At 47.6% G+C, this 17208-nt stretch overlaps 1 protein-coding gene across 5 annotated transcripts in view; it reads right to left on the reverse strand.

Annotated features, from left to right (window-relative positions):
- MSI2 (musashi RNA binding protein 2) overlaps positions 1–15920 on the reverse strand; it is a 245056-nt gene extending 229136 nt beyond the window's left edge. For 2 of the 5 annotated variants that reach the window (XM_057379458.1, XM_057379455.1), the window contains exons 1-5: positions 15614–15919; positions 15402–15442; positions 15188–15269; positions 14747–14831; positions 10450–10491 (exon numbers count right to left, since the gene is read on the reverse strand). In XM_057379458.1, coding sequence (XP_057235441.1) covers positions 10450–10491; positions 14747–14831; positions 15188–15269; positions 15402–15442; positions 15614–15675 — 312 coding nt within the window. In that variant the 5' untranslated portion in view covers positions 15676–15919. Of the gene's footprint in view, positions 1–10449; positions 10492–14746; positions 14832–15187; positions 15270–15401; positions 15443–15613 lie in introns of all 5 variants that reach the window. The other 3 variants (XM_057379459.1, XM_057379457.1, XM_057379456.1) reach the window with 2 other exon arrangements.
- Positions 15921–17208: the final 1288 nt, after the last annotated feature.

Genomic DNA, 17208 nt, shown 5'->3' on the forward strand with positions numbered 1-17208 from the left:
CATAGCCATGAGAGCAGTGAGAGCCATAATTCACAGCTCCCAGTACCTTTCACGTGCTGTGGCCTTGCACCCTTATCTTGTTTCCCCTCTCCAAAGCCYGGCTGCTGCCGTTGGGAAGAATGGTGTGAGGAAGGAACCTCAGCAGTTACAGCCACCGCTCACCTCGGGGCCTCCCTTAGAAATTTTACAGTCCAAACTCGTTGCAAACAACCAAAGAAAACCGGTTGAACCCCTCAAACACAAATCACGTGAGGAGCTGGCAGTGTACAATGCTGCTGTGCCTCCCACACTTCCTCCCCAGTGCCCAGGGATGCTGCCAACATCCCCTTCAGACAGAGGCGGCCGTTTACTGTGCCATCAAACAGTCTGGCAGGAAGTGCTGTGTTCTCTGCCACACTGAGACCTTTGGATAATCCCCTTGTTGCCCTTTTTTCTCTGACCCTTCATCTCCAGGCTCAATAGCAGCATCCCCACCAGAGCCTTACTGGGGTTCCTRCATCCTACACCAAGACCAAGCAACAGTGACTCTGCTGCCTCAGTTSTCAATCCCAGCCAACAGCAGGTCAAATCCAGCCAGCAGTGTGCCCAGGACATTTTCACAGCAGCTTTTACAAGGGGTTTTCTCACTGGGTAGTATTTGAAGAGGGTACAGCTCAAATGTTTGGTGTGCTCAAACATTTTCAGCAGGCCACCCAGAGCCTCAGAGCTGATCTACAGAAAGTGCCTGGGGAGGAAGRTGAACTCTCTGGTGCAAATGCATCRATCAAAACAACCCCAAAYACTTTCCAGTAACACTTTTTGAGATCAGGGAGCTCCTACTGCAAGAAGCCAACAGTTTTTGCTGTAGCTGTCTCAGGCTTTGCTCAATACTCTCAGGCAGAGAACAGGACCTGACCCCATCCAACACAATGGCTGGCAGCAGCTGCAGGCCAAAAGATCAGGGCAATATCCCCATCCTCAGAAAATTCCTATCRTATTTCCCATCTCAGCATTACCTTTGGATTTCTTCTCAATGTTTTCTGTTTCCTCCCACAATTCACTGAGCACAGCATGCTGCTATAGGCTCTGTAGGTCTGCCAAATACAACAGCAGAAGCAGGAGAATTTCACCAGCAAAGGAACATCTTTACACTCCTTTACAGCACTTTGCAAACCTTTGGCAAAAGAATAAATGCTCTGTGTACATATCGGCACAGGGAATCGCACTGACACAGCTCTGAACATAAATGATTGATAACACAGCCAAAAGGAAAACTAAACAGCAGTTTCACTCATTCAGCAAGCTCTGCACAAGCATCCCTGGCAATGTCCCCTTCAGCAACACCTTCTTCCAGCAGTGCAACAAACACTGAACGTGCCAGTGCTGAGGGTTTGCAGCTGGCAGGCTTTTCCCAAATACCAGGGTTTGATTTGAGCAGCATCTCCCAATCCAGKGGGATTCACAGACACTTAGGACAGAGATCAACCTCTGCTCAGTTCCTCACAACCTCTTTACACACCACACATCACCCTTTGGGAAGATTTCTGAAAAGTTTACTCAGCAATTGGTTAAAGCCTCCCCAGACTCTGTCTAGCAGGAATTCAAGAAGCTGAAAGTCCTGTCAGCACTTCACAGTCCCTATTTTAAATAAATCAAAAACTTCAAAACACTTCTTCACCCTGCRCTCCTCACCTTCTCTTTGATGCGGAACTGACCCACAGAACAATGTAAAGATGAGCTCTGAGTCAGGAATTGTAAAACACCGATTAAACAGYACAGTACAGGTGTGGGAACACAACAGAGGAATTCTGCACCCTCGGGCCATGCCAGCACTCCCTGGGGTTCAAACCTGAGCCACAAGGACTGCAGCTTCACCAAAACCCACATCCTCAGCCAAGGAGTCTTGTTCAGCCCCATCTCACACACACAAGGAAAATAAAACCAAGGGGACTTAACAATTTCAAACCCTGGGAACTATTTAATTCACCAGATATTAGTTTCTTACCCCCACCCCACCATTTTTCCCTCCCACCTGCCAGGCCACCTCATTACTGTCACTCTGCATCAGTTCTTGCTACAGTAGTTTTCTTGGACCTTTGGCCCTTCAGTCAGCTTGAAACCTCTTCCCCATTGTACATCAGAGTCAATGGGAAATTAATGCAAGGCTTTGCTGGGGGAGGGCAGGGCAGAGGCAGCGACRCTTTCTGCTGCTGTCAATACTTCTTTTCCTTCACCATTCCTGCCATGCACACTTCACCAACATATTAAAGAGCCTTGTCTGCATTTCACTGTGCTTGCTGAGGTTTCTGGGACTATTTCCCATGTGCAGAATTGCATAAGCCTTAGGACGGTCCTTCTTTATAACACCAAGTTCCTAAAGTGCAATCTTAATTTCAGTCACAATAATACACCCAGCTGCAGATGTCCCAGCACAGGGGAGAACTTCCCAACATTCTTCAGATTTTCTCTGCACTCAAAAAACAGAAGAAATACTTTCAACAGGAGAGCAGTAAAATGCCAAAGTTTAGAAGTAACTTATTAATACCGCATGCTGATCTGACTACAGAGATTCCCAGGAACTTTCAAATTACTCAGCAAACCACAATTTCTACAGCAATAACATCATAAAAATCATAGGCCACGTTGAACACTACTCACATAGTTTACAGAATTATTCCAGTGACTAAGGCAAACAGAATGTGTGATTTCAGAGCTAGAGACTAAATTAAGCTTCAACAATGATTTTTTTTTTAAGTTTGATGCTACACTGACCTTGTAATCAGTTTTTTGAGGAAACAGCTGATTAGTATTTTCTTGTGAGTGAGATCCTCTGGTGGAGGGGGGAATATGAGAGAGATGAAAATGCCTYTCTCTGAAGGAGAAGTGATGGAACTGACCATATACAAAGTACTGTCAAATACACAAAGTAATCTTTTAATCTTTTTCTGCTACAGGCTTCACAGTTCAACAAAGCATTTAATAACGTGCTTTGAGCCCATGCTGATTCAGCAAAGCACTTACCCACATGCTTATGCCAACTTAAGTATATGCTTAAGTGCTTTCACACAATAGGGGCAGAGAAGATTCAAGCCCTGAGATGAACCATTTTCTGAAACAAGCCATTTTTTTCCTAAGATGACTGACTGTTTACAGCTTCTCCTCCCTTTATAGCATGACCCAAAATGTGTTTAAAGAGAACACTAAAATGCAACTGAGAAGTCAAATAACTATTAGGAACAGCAAAGACTCAAACTTAACAGCCTAATGAACTAGAATTATTCTTTTTTCCTTCTGAGCATAACATACATTTTGATGCACACACACCACCTTACCCTGTTTCAGTAGCTCTCCTCTAAAAATAAGTTCCAAGTTCCCTAAATGCTTTGGATTTCACAACATTTATGAGACTATCACCAGAGTCAACAGGCTAAAAAAAGAATCCATTAGCATTAACTGGCCTGTCACTGGCAGTGACAAATAAATGAATTTGATGGTTTTAGATCAGTCATTAGTAGACCTACCCCGGGGCTGATAAAGGCTCAGCACTTTGCAGAGGAGATGTACTCAATCTGGAAGCAGAGGGGGATGCACAAGGGTGTTAGCATGCTGCTCTCCTTCCATTTCCCTGACCTCAGAACCTTTCCTGGCATATCCAAGTGCACAAAAGTCACCTGGTAGATGCCATTAAAAATAATCCAACAATACAGAAAAACACAGGCAATGTAGAACCTCTTAAAAAAAAAATCCCATGTTAGACAGTGCTCAATTTTAATTTTTAGTTAGCAGTATGTCAAAGAGAAGGAAAGTACATTAGGACTGTTCTTAACATGAAAGAGGTCCTTAGGCAATGAGAATGGAAATMCAGACATTTTAACAAGTACAAGACAGTCTGCTGGGATTCAGGACAACACAGAACAATCTACCTGAGTGATTGGGGAGAAGAAATAAATGTTTACATCTCCAAAAAACAACAGAATGACAAAAATCCAGCTCAGCTCTCGTTCCTGACAGAAGTCAGTGCACTCAAGCTCTGCAACTTTTCCACTGGACCATCCAATACCAGGGGAAAAAAAATTCTAGGAGCAGCTTACCCTGCACAAGGGATCCACATCAAGGTTGGTGGAACAAGACACTCAAACAGAAGCTGTGGACCACCCAAAGAAACCCCTCACACCATCTGAAAGGACTTCACACTACTCTGCACACAGATGATACCATGATTATTATAATTCTAAGCAGGAAATAGTTCCTCTCTTACTCCACCCTGACCTGCAAATGCGTGGGAATCCTAAAAGAAAAAAAAAAAAAACAACACAGGGAAAAGGTCTGACCTTACTGCTCTTTACAACCTGGTGGGGAAGGAAGRGTGGCAGCAAAGGAAGAATCCTAAATTCTGCTACTTTCCCAGTTCACATTCTCTTGGGRAAAAAAATAAACTTCAAAGTCTATCTAATACCTAAAATAAGATGGGAAGTAGTAGGACAAAACTGGAGGAGTTCASAGGCAGAAGCAGGGGAGGAAACAAACAGAACTCTTGATTTTCAAGGTCCATCATCTGCCTTGGAATAAAATCTCTCCTTGCTACTCTGGCTGAGGCTTATCAGGCAGCCAAGGGACGCAGACACCCCACCCACAGTTAACTTAATTGGAATCAGACATCCAAATCCACTGGTTAGCTTAAAAAAAAAAAATCCCAGGTTAGCCTGGGTGTTATTCCAAAAGGGCATGCCCTCCATTTGCTGCTCTGGAACAGGCAGCTTCACATGGCTTTAAGCAGCAGCGTCTCACATGAAAGGAGGGCTGTTGACACTGTTTYTTGCCCAAGAAGGAGCAGATGTGCCCAGGCAGACAGGAAACCAGGCAGGCCATGGGCAGGGCTGGCACAGGGACAGGGACAGTCCAGCACTGACCTCTGTGAGAACACAACACCCAATAAACACATCAGCACCCTGCATCCCCATCCCAAGAGCAGACAAAAATGCCTCCCTCACCAAATCAAGTCCTTCTGCTGTTTCATGACCAAACAGCCCCAGAATTCTGTGTCGCTGTTGGCTAGASAGCYRACATAAAAKAATAGATAYAAAACACACAAAAAGTCGGTGAAAAAACAGAARGAAAGAAGGATTTTATTGTGGGACARGCCTCTTTTATCYACTTTAGCAACYAGTGCATACATTTGTGTCAAACATACATTGGTYAGTGAGGCTGTCACTTKCTACTCAWCAGCATAGGATTGGTAGGTTTGCAAAAGCTACAGTATTAGTAATGTTTRTAATTGTAAGCCACTTGCATTATCAATTCTACATTCCARTCTTCTYTTTCTTAAGACAGCCAAGGATGTGGCGTTTTATTCCCATGCAAACTGTTAACACTCCCTACAATTCTGTAGCCCATGAATGCAGACTAGACCCCATATTACAATATGCAGTGGATCCTGCACTCAGATCACCAGACAGGACACCAGACACCCAGTGGGCACTGCCAGCCCATGCCAACCATCCASRGGAGCAGCTCCAGCAGCAGCAGMAGCMAYTCTGARTTTTTTATTGCAGGAGGATCCAGCCCACAGGCAGCAGGGCACATCCACAGTGCTCACCAATGCCACCMACGTTACCACAAACAGCTCCAGCTTGTTCAACTGGAGCAATTCCCAGCCACATGCATCACACCCCTGCAGGAAGTGCAGGAAGAACAAACACCTGAGGAACCTGAGCACAAAATACAAACCCATCCTGGAGGAGCCTGAGCACAAAATACAAACCCACCCTGGAACCTGAGCACAAAATACAAACCCAGCCTGGAGGAGCCTGAGCACAAAATACAAACCCACCCTGGAGGAACCTGAGCACAAAATACAAACCCATCCTGAGCACAAAATACAAACCCATCCTGAGCACAAAATACAAACCCATCCTGAGCACAAAATACAAACCCATCTTGAGCACAAAATACAAACCCACCCTGGAACCTGAGGACAAAATACAAACCCACCCTGGAACCTGAGCACAAAATACAAACCAATCCTGGAACCTGAGCACAAAATACAAACCCACCCTGGAGGAGCCTGAGCACAAAATACAAACCCACCCTGAGGAACCTGAGCACAAAATACAAACCCACCCTGAGGAACCTGAGCACAAAATACAAACCCACCCTGGAACCTGAGCAAAAAATACAAACCCATCCTGGAACCAAGCACAAAATACAAACCCACCCTGGAACCCCAGAACAAAATACAAACCCAACCTGGAGGAACCTGAGCACAAAATACAAACCCACCCTGGAACCTCAGCACAAAATACAAACCCACCCTGAGAAACCTGAGCACAAAATACAAACCCACCCTGAGAAACCTGAGCACAAAATACAAACCCATCCTGGAGGAACCCAAGCACAAAATACAAACCTACTCTGGAACCTGAGCACAAAATACAAACCCACCCTGAGGAACCTGAGCACAAAATACACCTCTGTGGAAAGCCTCACTAACTGTAAACTTTGAAGTTTTACCTGCCTCTGTTTCACACACGACTCTGCACNCAACTGGAGCAATTCCCAGCCACATGCATCACACCCCTGCAGGAAGTGCAGGAAGAACAAACACCTGAGGAACCTGAGCACAAAATACAAACCCACCCTGGAACCTGAGCACAAAATACAAACCCATCCTGGAGGAGCCTGAGCACAAAATACAAACCCACCCTGGAACCCCAGCACAAAATACAAACCCATCCTGGAGGAGCCTGAGCACAAAATACAAACCCAACCTGGAGGAACCTGAGGACAAAATACAAACCCAGCCTGGAACCTGAGCACAAAATACAAACACATCCTGGAGGAGCCTGAGCACAAAATACAAACACATCCTGGAGGAGCCTGAGCACAAAATACAAACCCACCCTGAGGAACCTGAGCACAAAATACAAACCCACCCTGAGGAACCCCAGCACAAAATACAAACCCACCCTGGAACCCGAACATAAAATACAAACCCACCCTGGAGGAACCTGAGCACAAAATACAAACCCACCCTGGAGTAGCCTGAGCACAAAATACAAACCCACCCTGGAGTAGCCTGAGCACAAAATACAAACCCAMCCTGGAGGAACCTGAGCACAAAATACAAACCCACCCTGGAGGAGCCTGAGCACAAAATACAAACCCATCCTGAGCACAAAATACAAACCCACCCTGGAGGAACCTGAGCACAAAATACACCTCTGTGGAAAGCCTCACTAACTGTAAACTTTGAAGTTTTACCTGCCTCTGTTTCACACACGACTCTGCACAACAAAAAGCATCCAAATTCCTATACCGAAGTTATTTTCACGGCCAAAGAGCCACTTATTGACCAAGGTTGTTGTCCTTTTGCTCTTCAGGTTTGTTTTGTTTTTTAAATAAATCCTTAAGGCAGAGATGTGAGGGAGGAAATTGCCTACATTTAAAAATACCTAGTGAACATGTTAAATTGGATAAGGCTTCTCCAACCTAACACAGCAGGTAACATCRGAAATGGTAGGCTGTGTATAACTAAAAAGTCAAATTATTGTAGTCTTCAATATTCACAAGGGGGTACAAAACCACTGACACCCCATCACCACTGCTTTTTAAGGATTTTTTAAGTCAGCAGGGTTAGAAATGATCTCCTGTTACAGAGTGCCTTCCAGCACCTGGAAACAAGACAGATTTTTATCAAAGAACAGCAGCCCCGAGGAAGGAAACATATATTCACCAGAACCCCAACGAGTTAAACCCTGCAGCAAATTTCCTAAAACAATGGCTTCAAGTTGTCCTGGCCTTCCCAAGGAGGAGCAGGATTACACATCCTGGTAATCCACTGGAGGCAATCAGCAGGATTTTCTTCGAGGGTCATTCGAAGGAAATCAGGGAAGAATGCTGGGCTGTTACAACCTGCCACTGCTTGCTCAGGAACCAATTTGCATCACCAGAAAGGTGTCAAACCATGGAGATGCTGTTTAAAAAGCGAAAGAAAGCGTTTTACTGGGCTGGAGCTGGAAAGGGGAGGGCTGGGTAATCACAGAGGATCAGGAGGGGAAGGAATCAGTGRGAGTGACCCCAAAGGGGCACAGGGCTGGTAAAGGCAGTGCCAAAGCTCAGAGGTGCCCACTGAGGAGTTAATTGTGCTGAGCAGGGCAAAAGGGCTCCTCAAGGAAGGACAGGGATGGATGGAGGGAGAAAAGGGGGAATGTACCCACCTTTGCTTCCACCTCAACCCCATCACTGCCAGGAAAATCACAGGAAAAGGAAAAAAACAAAACAAATCCCCATTTTGCTAAACAAACCAGGAAGGAAGATTACTCAGGGAAAAGAAAAATACAAAACAAAAAAACAAATTCTCCCCTTGCACCTAGAGAGAGACAGAGACATTTCATTAAATGCCATTAATCTCCACAGACCCAAGCATTAGCTAGTTAATTAGACTAAAGTACAGTCACATTTTAACGCTGAGCATTCGCTATTCAACTGGGATAAATGAACAACTAAAGTCCAAAACCTTAATTCAGTGTCTAATTAAAAAACAGAAAACAAAATATTCAGATTATGAAATGCTTGCCAGAATAATACATCATAATTGATGTAAAATCTGTTCTTTAGCGCATCTGATTTTCTCCAGACTCCAAAATAGGCTGTTTTCAATCTTAGGATTTTTTTTTTTTCAACTGCACCATAGAAATTCCAACACTTTAGAAAGGACAAATGTGTAAAAAGCAGCAACAGACACTGCTGACCGCTCCAGAGAGAGCGAGTTCCTGCTAAGAGTGGAATTCAACGTCCATTCCAGCATTTGCCCCATGCGTGAAAGATGTGTGTTACCAAAAACCAAGGAGAAAAACCCCCTACGTGTAGAAAAACAAAATCCCCTTTGTCAAYACGACCTGATTTTGCATTCTTTCGCACAAAAGTTTAACTCGCTAATATCCTCGACTTAAAACTTGTCCTGTTTTTTTTTTAATTGTTAGAGAAGAAATCACATGGGACAGCTTAACAGCTCTGTTGTAAGCATTACARACTACTCCAAATAACACTGTATAAACAGATAACTGGCATTAAAGACAGTTTAAAATGTAAATTAACCTTTAAAAAGTATTGGGAAGGGGGAAAGGAATATCAAGCACAAGATAAAAATTCTGCTAACTTTAAATTGCATATTACAGAAAGCAGCAATCCAACAACACAATCAAGAAGCCACAAGCCCCACACACTATAAACCCCTTAGCTCAGAGCAGAAGCAAGCCAGGCACACTATTATTCACCAATTAGTTATTAGMTATGTCATAGGAAGAAAAGAACCTCCAAACATTTGCCTACATTAGTCTGGCTTAAAATTCTGCCAGTAAACTGTTGGGGTTTGTTCTTCTTATTTCTTTAAAGAACTCCTTAGTAGAAGTAAAGAACTCTCCTGTGCTATGCCTGGAGGTTTTAAAGGACACAGGGTTTTTTTCTATATTAAAATTTTGTGCAATCTTTAACATCATGGTTCAACACACAGTTACACTGCTTGCTTTCATGAGGGCTGTATGGATAACACAGTTCAGGCAGTTGGTCAGGCAGTTTCCCACCACCAACTTTAAACCACTTTTCCTTTGCATCCACAACTTTGCAGCCTTTTCCTCCCATTTTTACCAGAAGACTGAAGTAATCCAAGATGACAAGTGTGTATACAAGTGCCATACATCAGTTAAATTAAGTTTTTTCCAACAGACTCTCAAAAACAAAATTTAAAGAAGTCAATTACAAAAGTTTGCTTTCAAAATTCACACTCTGCGAGTTTGGCTTTCAAACTGATTTATTTTCATTAAAGCACAACCTAAAGAGCAACAACTACTTCCATAAGCAGCTCCTCCAGGAGAAATGGCACCTGGTGGCATTGGAGGGAGAGCACAAGGCTGAAAAGCCTCTGTGTCCCTACATTGTCCCCATGTCACCACGCTGACTGGTCACACCATTGCCAAGCCACTGCTCTGGCATTTGCCCAGCTGGACACTCATTGCCACTTCAGTGCCACCCTGCTCGGGCACAGCAACACCCTGAGACCCCCTGAGTTCAGAGCCACATCAGAAAGTTGCCAGCCAAAGCTTACACACAACTCCACGCACATCTCTCGTGTCATACGAAAGAAAATTTGCGAACAATGAAGGAAGAGATACATCCCCATCCATCACAACCACAGAACTGAAAGCTCAGCTTAAAACAAGCCTGAAGCCTGCACTTAATCCAAACATTCTTCATAAAAACCAGCACAACACAGAGCTCAGCTAAGGGGTTGTGGTACCAGCACTGCCCAGCCCTGCACGGACACGGAGCAGCTCCTGCACCACTCACAGATCCCCCAGAGCAGCACTCGGCTTTAAAAGCTTTCATTGCCAATTCCCCGGCTTGAAACTCGAACTGCCTGGCAACAATGATTCTCTGTGCGCCTAAAATCCTATTATTGATCCTGCTACTTACCTTGGGCTGTGCTCGTCGGGGAAACGCAACTTTAGGGTCAATCTGAGGAAAAAGAAAGGGGAAATCAACAGGATAGCTTTGGTTGTCATTTTGTATTTTGATTTTTAGATCACTGAATTATTAATCCCTCATTTCTCAGGCTTGTAATTCAGCACACCGGGTCATCCAGAGYTACTCTGGAAATGATAGGTCGTAGTCTGGGTTTGTTTTGGAGGTTTGGAAGGGGCAGGGAGATGGGAAGAGAGGAAGAAAATATCTCTTCTTTGCTTTTCCTCCATCATCTTCTGGGCAGCAATCCCCGTGGGTATTCAGGGAGCTCGGGATCACCCTCTGGGTGCTGCCTCTACCACCAAAATTCGTGTTGAGGATTATCTGCATGCCCTGGAGGTTGCACAGAAAGAGGGCCAGCATTCCTGCCCAACATCTTAACTTGGTGGCTTTAACACCTGCACCTTCCTGCAGCTGAGTTTGGGGTTACTTTTTTCTTGTTTGTTTTGTTAACTGACAAGCAACATCACACAAAAAAAGTGATGTCAAAACCAAATTATCCACATTTCAATTATTCAAACTAAAACATTCAAACGACTAGAGTGTCTCCATAATAATATGCCCAACTGATCTGCTTTGCTCACTCTCAAAGAAAAATATATGAGCAATGCAAAACTACAACGGGGATGGGAGCAGAGCAAGATACAAGCGAGTATTTCATGTGTGTGGAACAAACAAGCATTTAAACCAGAAGGAAACAACTTCCTAAAAAAGGTTTTCCATTAAGGAGTTATTTGGACTGTTAATGAACGAAGCATGGCAGTGGAAAAAAAAAGGGGAAAAAAAATCCTTGCTTTCACCCCAGTGCCCTGTTTTAAGATGCAGCGTTGGCTCCCCTTGCGCTGCATGAATTAGCGTGTCCCCTCTGCCGTTCCAAAATGCTAATTCTGCAGCCTCACACACAACTTCCACACGGGTCAACGCTAAGAAGGGACTCCTCTCTCCCACTCAAAAATTACTTGAAACCAAAAAGGCAWCATCACAGATGCAAATAAATGGCACCCGGTGGTGTTCGGAGGGAGCACGCAGGCAGAAGGCTGGATATAAACAAAAACATCAGATCTTTAAACAACTGCCCCCCCTAAATCGCAATAAAACGCTTGTGTGCTGCTGGTTTCACTTCTTGTTCTCAGCAGCACTTGCATACAGATATTTTCTAAATAAAGGGTCTGGAAAAGGATGTTTTAAAGTACTAGACTACCTGAACTGTGCAACCTGCGACTGCTTTCAGTGTTGTCCYTGCCTGCATGACCAACTGAAACCACTAATGCTGATTGTGTTAAGCATATTCAGAACTACAGGTTTTATTTTAGAGTTTGGGTTTGGTTTTTGTTGTGTTTTCCCCACCTCAAGCAAACCCTGACGAGGAAAAGGAGATGTTTCCATTTGGCATTGTTATTCCTGTGGTGATAAATATTCCTGTCACTGCTAAATAACCACGGGCCTTTCCTAAAAAGCAGTTTTACTCAATTAATTTGTCAAAATGGGAAATATAGCAGACATTTGATGTGCAACTGATAAACTGATTTGCCTCCATCAAGTACAAATATTGTATCTTTTTTAGGACACACCTGAGAAATGAGCGATTACATGCCACTTTATTGTTCAAAAAGCATAAAAAGTAAAATTATTTATCTAGAAAGCTAACCTTTTCATAGAGATTAACATTATCTACAAATATATTCAGCACTGACTAGGCATTTGTCTACTGGGGAAATACAACAGGTACAGATTTTCCACAGCGAAACACAAAGGTGGAAGCAAATATGCATGTTTTTATGTTTGCTCCAAAAGTACAGGATTTCCCACCAAAGAACACCAGGCCCACCAGAGGGACATCACTGCAAATCCTGCTGGTAAAAAGCCGGGAGAGCCATTAAACTCCAAAGCAACACATTCATTTTTGAAGGTCAGTTCAAAGAGCATGGAGTCCTTTGCACCACAGCGACAGATTTTCTAAAAGAACTGAATTTTCCTTCCCAAAACCTTTTGGATAAACACCATCAGCCTTTGAAGACAAACACTAGCAATGAATGTGGCAAATCCATACCTTTTGCATAACCCTGTCAACTATTTAAACAACAACCAAAAAGAAAAAAAAAAAAAAAACCAAAAAACAAAAAAACCAAAGTTCTACCAAAAAAAAAAAAAAAAATTAGTTAGTTAGGTACAACTCTACTTACTGTATCTACAAATCCTCTAGGAAATGACTATAATACTATTTCTGATATGAATGGCCATTACCTAAACAAAGCTTTTAACGTAACTGTAAACAAGAGCGACGTTTCCATGCCAATACCCAACCGATCTGCCTCCTGTGCTGAACGTTGAAACAGAGTCAAATGCCTTGTTATACTGCACAACAGTTACTACAATGCTCTACAAATACACGCCTGAAAGGACCTGCCCGGCTCTGTGCTTTACTTTTAAGCTGCGTTACTGATTCTAAGGTCAATTTTGTATTTGGATTGATTCAACCATTATCACACGAGCAAAACCGAGGCAGATTTGCCCTGGTGAAGCTCTTCACCCCTCCCCCAGAGAAGAGCAAATTAATACATTGCAGGGACTAGACTGTGATACAAGAAAAAAGCTGGGGGAGGACCTAATTATAGTCAGAAATATGACAGGGTGTCCTCCCATGATTGTTTTTTTTTAAACCCTCATTCAAGACACTGTTTGCCTTTGTTCTTCTTATCTAAATTTATCTTTAAAAACACATAGAGAATATAGCTGTACATGAAAAGTCTGGTGAGTTTAATTTCAGGAGCACGGCTGAATCAGTTATCTTACCATATCTGATTAAACCTAAAATCAAATTATTAAGGCATGTGAAAGCATGGGCTTCATGTTCAGGCAAGCCCAGCAGAATCTGTAGGTCGAATTAAAACACTTGATTCCACCTGCTTCTACAAGAGCTTCGGGCTTTTTGTTTCCATATAAATTACATTTTTAAAAAATCATATCCTCATGCTTGCTCCCTGCTTCTCCTATTCTTCATTTAACTATAATCTCACACTCGCAGGCACGCATGAGATGTTGCAGCACCAAGACAGGATTGCTCCTAACACCACGCTCAGGCTAAAACAAAACCCTTTAAGCCCCAGAACACAGCCTATAAACCCCAGCGACAGAAAGGAACCACGCTCGATCTGTCCAGCAGGATTTGCAGACAGTTCCACCAGCACAAGCCTTCTTTTCCCAAAACACAGCCCCYGAGAGAGCCAGCAGCACCAGAGCTCTGATGACCTCTAGCAGTGTCCTTCCCCCCTCCCCTCCCAGCTCCGCCGACGCTCAAAACTACAACAAAGTAGGAGGCACAAAACTTCATCTTTTTGCATGGCCTTGATCACAGGGAGAAAACAGGGCCCAGAGCTGCACTTGCCCGATACCTTTTGTTTGACCCAGCATTGAAAATACCGTRTTGGGGCAGGGGGCAAACTCAAGAGTGGAATTTTTGTCAAAAGAAACATAGAAATGTAATATTCATTTAAAAAAAAATTAGTTCAGCTGAATCTCACAAGCATTTTTTTTTTCCTTATGTTATGCACTGGAGACTGAGCAAAGCAAAATGCTCTGGAGAAACAACAACACATTAGACTTGTGCTTCTCTACCACATCCACTCTCCAGCTCTTGCAGAGCTTCCCATAAATTACCGCGTGCATTTCGCAGGGGCCCTCCCATCACAGGTGAGGGGACCTCTCCAAAAAATGACTTTGGGAAATGACACGAGCAGCAGCTTTCACCGTTTGCAAGTAAGTCACTCCCACCTTGAAACGCGCTCGCCAATACATAAAWAATCAATCAAAAGAAGCACAAAGTTCCCTGCAGAAAGCATTCCGCAGCCCAACACCAAAAAAAAAGTTGGATTTTACTCCACGGCTTTTTCAATGTCACCGCTCAATAAAATATAAGGCCGGGGGAGGAGCCAGCGGTCGGTATGGGCGAATTCGGATTTCGAAAAAAAAAAAAGGACTTCCTATTGCCTTTCCATTAATGCTAGCAAAAAAGAAAAAAAAAAAAAAAAAAAAAAAAAAAAAAAAAAAAAAAAAAAACCCAAAAAAGTAAGTTACCGCTTTTGGTAAGTTAAAAGGCAGAGCCTAAGAAAAATACAGAGGAAAAGGCGAGCCGTGCAAGGTCCCGGTTCAATGACAGCCTGACACCGGCCGCGCCAGCGGGGCTCGGAGCGCCCGGGTCGCGTCCCCGCCGCGCCGGGAAGGGCGCAGGGCAGCCCCACGCAGCACCTACCGTCTTGGAGTCCAGCTCGTGGTGCGGCTGAGCCAGGACTTTGTCTACACTCGCCGGATCCGCGAACGTAACGAACCCGAAGCCTCTGCGAGAGACAAAGAGCGAGGGGATGGCGGGGGTGGTGATGAGAATTAGAGCCAAAGGGAGAAGTCATAAAAATAAACCGCTGGGTGCCCCCCTTCTCCTCCCCTTCCCCGAAGCCTCCGGGTGCAGAGGCGGCCGGCCCCGACCCCCGGCCCCTCTCCGGCTCCACCGGCCGCTTTGTTTCCTGCTCCAGGCTGGAGGGATGCGGGCGGGGAGAGCCCTCCCGCAGCGCCCCACGCGTGGGGTGGGATTTTGGGGTGGGATTTTGGGGTGGGACTGGGGGGGGTGCGGGTCCACCCGCCCCGACAGCAACTCGCGAAGTTTTGTCAGCCCGAGCGGGGTGGGCGGCGGTTTTACCTGGAGCGCTTGGTTGTGGGGTCCCGCATGACCATACACTCCCTAATTTCTCCGAATTTGCTAAAATAGTCTCTAAGGCTGTCTGCGGAGAGAGAGAGAGCAGAGAGGGAGAGGAGGGTGAGGGATGGGGGGGCGCGGGCAGGGCCCGGCGCGGCGGGACGCGGCCCACGCGGGGCGGGACACGCGTGGGGAGGGGGCGGCGGGCGGGGGTTACCTGGTGAGGTTTGCCAGCTGAGGCCGCCGATGAACATCTTGCTGGAGGGAGAGAGCAGAGCGGAGTTGAGCGCCGGTGCGGGATCGGCCATTTTGACGGGGCAGCTCCCGGCGGGGCGGAGGGGCGCGGAGCGGAGCGGCGCGGAGCGGGGCGGGCCCGCCTGACCGCCCCTTGCCGCCGCGCTCCGCGCCCCCGCCGCCCCGCCGACTTACCCGGGGTCGTGCTGCGCCTCTCCGGGGCTCCCCGAGGTAGCCTGGCTCCCGTCCGCCTCCATGGCCGCGCCGAGCGAGAGCCCCTGAGAGAACCCCCCCCGCCCGCCCAACCCGCCCCCCCCGGCCCGGCTCCGGCTCGGTTCGCTCCGCTTGCTTTGCCCCTTTTTCCCTTCCCCCCTCCTCCTCCTCCTCCTCCTCCCTCCGCTACCGGAGGATCTCACTGGAGAGGCGCTGGGGCAGCAGCCAGATCCGTCACACGTGGGATCGGCTTAGCTCAGCGCCGCGCCGGCGCTCCCTCCCCCCGCCGCCATCCTCCCCTCCCTCCATCCCGCCCCTCCCTCACGGGGGCGGTGCCTCCGCCGGCGCGTGGCCCTGCGTGACGTCACCGTGACGTCACCGCGCCCTCCCCGCGCAGCTCCCGCCCCCCCCCTCCCCGCGCGCGTGTCCGCGGCTCCCGCGAGTTCGCGACACCGGGGAACGGGACAGTGTGACACCCGGGGACAGCGACACCGGGGAACGGGACAGTGTGACACCGGGACACCGTGACACCCGGGACCCTAGCACCGTGACACCGGGGAACGGGACAGTGTGACACCCGGGGACAGCGACACCGGGGCAACGGGACAGTGTGACACCCGGGGACAGCGACACCGGGGCAACGGGACAGTGTGACACCCGGGGACAGCGACACCGGGGAACGGGACAGCGTGACACCGCGACACCGTGACACCCGGGACCCTAACACCCGGGACCCTAACATTGCGACACCGGGGAACGGGACACCGGGACACCGTGACACCGTGACACCCGGGACCGTGACACCGCGACACCGGGGAACGGGACAGTGTGACACCGCGACACCGTGACACCCGGGACCCTAACACCGGGCACCCTAACACCGGGGACCGTGACACCGCGACACCCGGGACCCTAACACCGGGACACCGGGGAACGGGACAGCGTGACACCGTGACACCGGGGACCGTGACACCCGGGACCCTAACACCGCGACACCGCGACACCCGGGACCCTAACACCCAGGACCCTAACACTGCGACACCGGGGAACGCGACACCGCGACACCGTGACACCCGGGACCGTGACACCCGGGACCCTAAACACCGCGACAACGGGCACCGTGACACCGCGACACCGGGCACCGTGACGCCCGGGACCCTAACACCCGGGACCCTAAACACCGCGACACGCGGGGACAGCGACACCGTGACACCGTGACACCCGGGACCCTAACACCGGGGACCGTGACACCGCGACACCCGGCACTGCGACACCGGGCACCGCGACACCCGGGACCGCGACACGGGGGACAGCATACCCAGGACCCTAACAGCGTACACCCGGGACCGCGACACCGCGATACCGGGCACGGCGACACCCGGCACCCGGGGCTCTGACACCCAGGACCGCGACACCGGGCACCGTCCGCCCGGTCCCGTACCACTCTTCACCGTCCACCCCGGCCCCCGTCCCGCACCGACGGGCGGCTCTTGCCCTAAATCGGCTCTTCCCTGCCCGCACCCCGCTCTGCTCCCCGTCCCGCACACTCAGGCGGGTCAGCGAGTCATTCCCGGGGC

This window comes from Malurus melanocephalus, unplaced genomic scaffold (assembly GCF_030028575.1).
Source record: "Malurus melanocephalus ecotype Western Australia unplaced genomic scaffold, MMel_1.1 scaffold_406, whole genome shotgun sequence".
NCBI lineage: Eukaryota > Metazoa > Chordata > Aves > Passeriformes > Maluridae > Malurus > Malurus melanocephalus.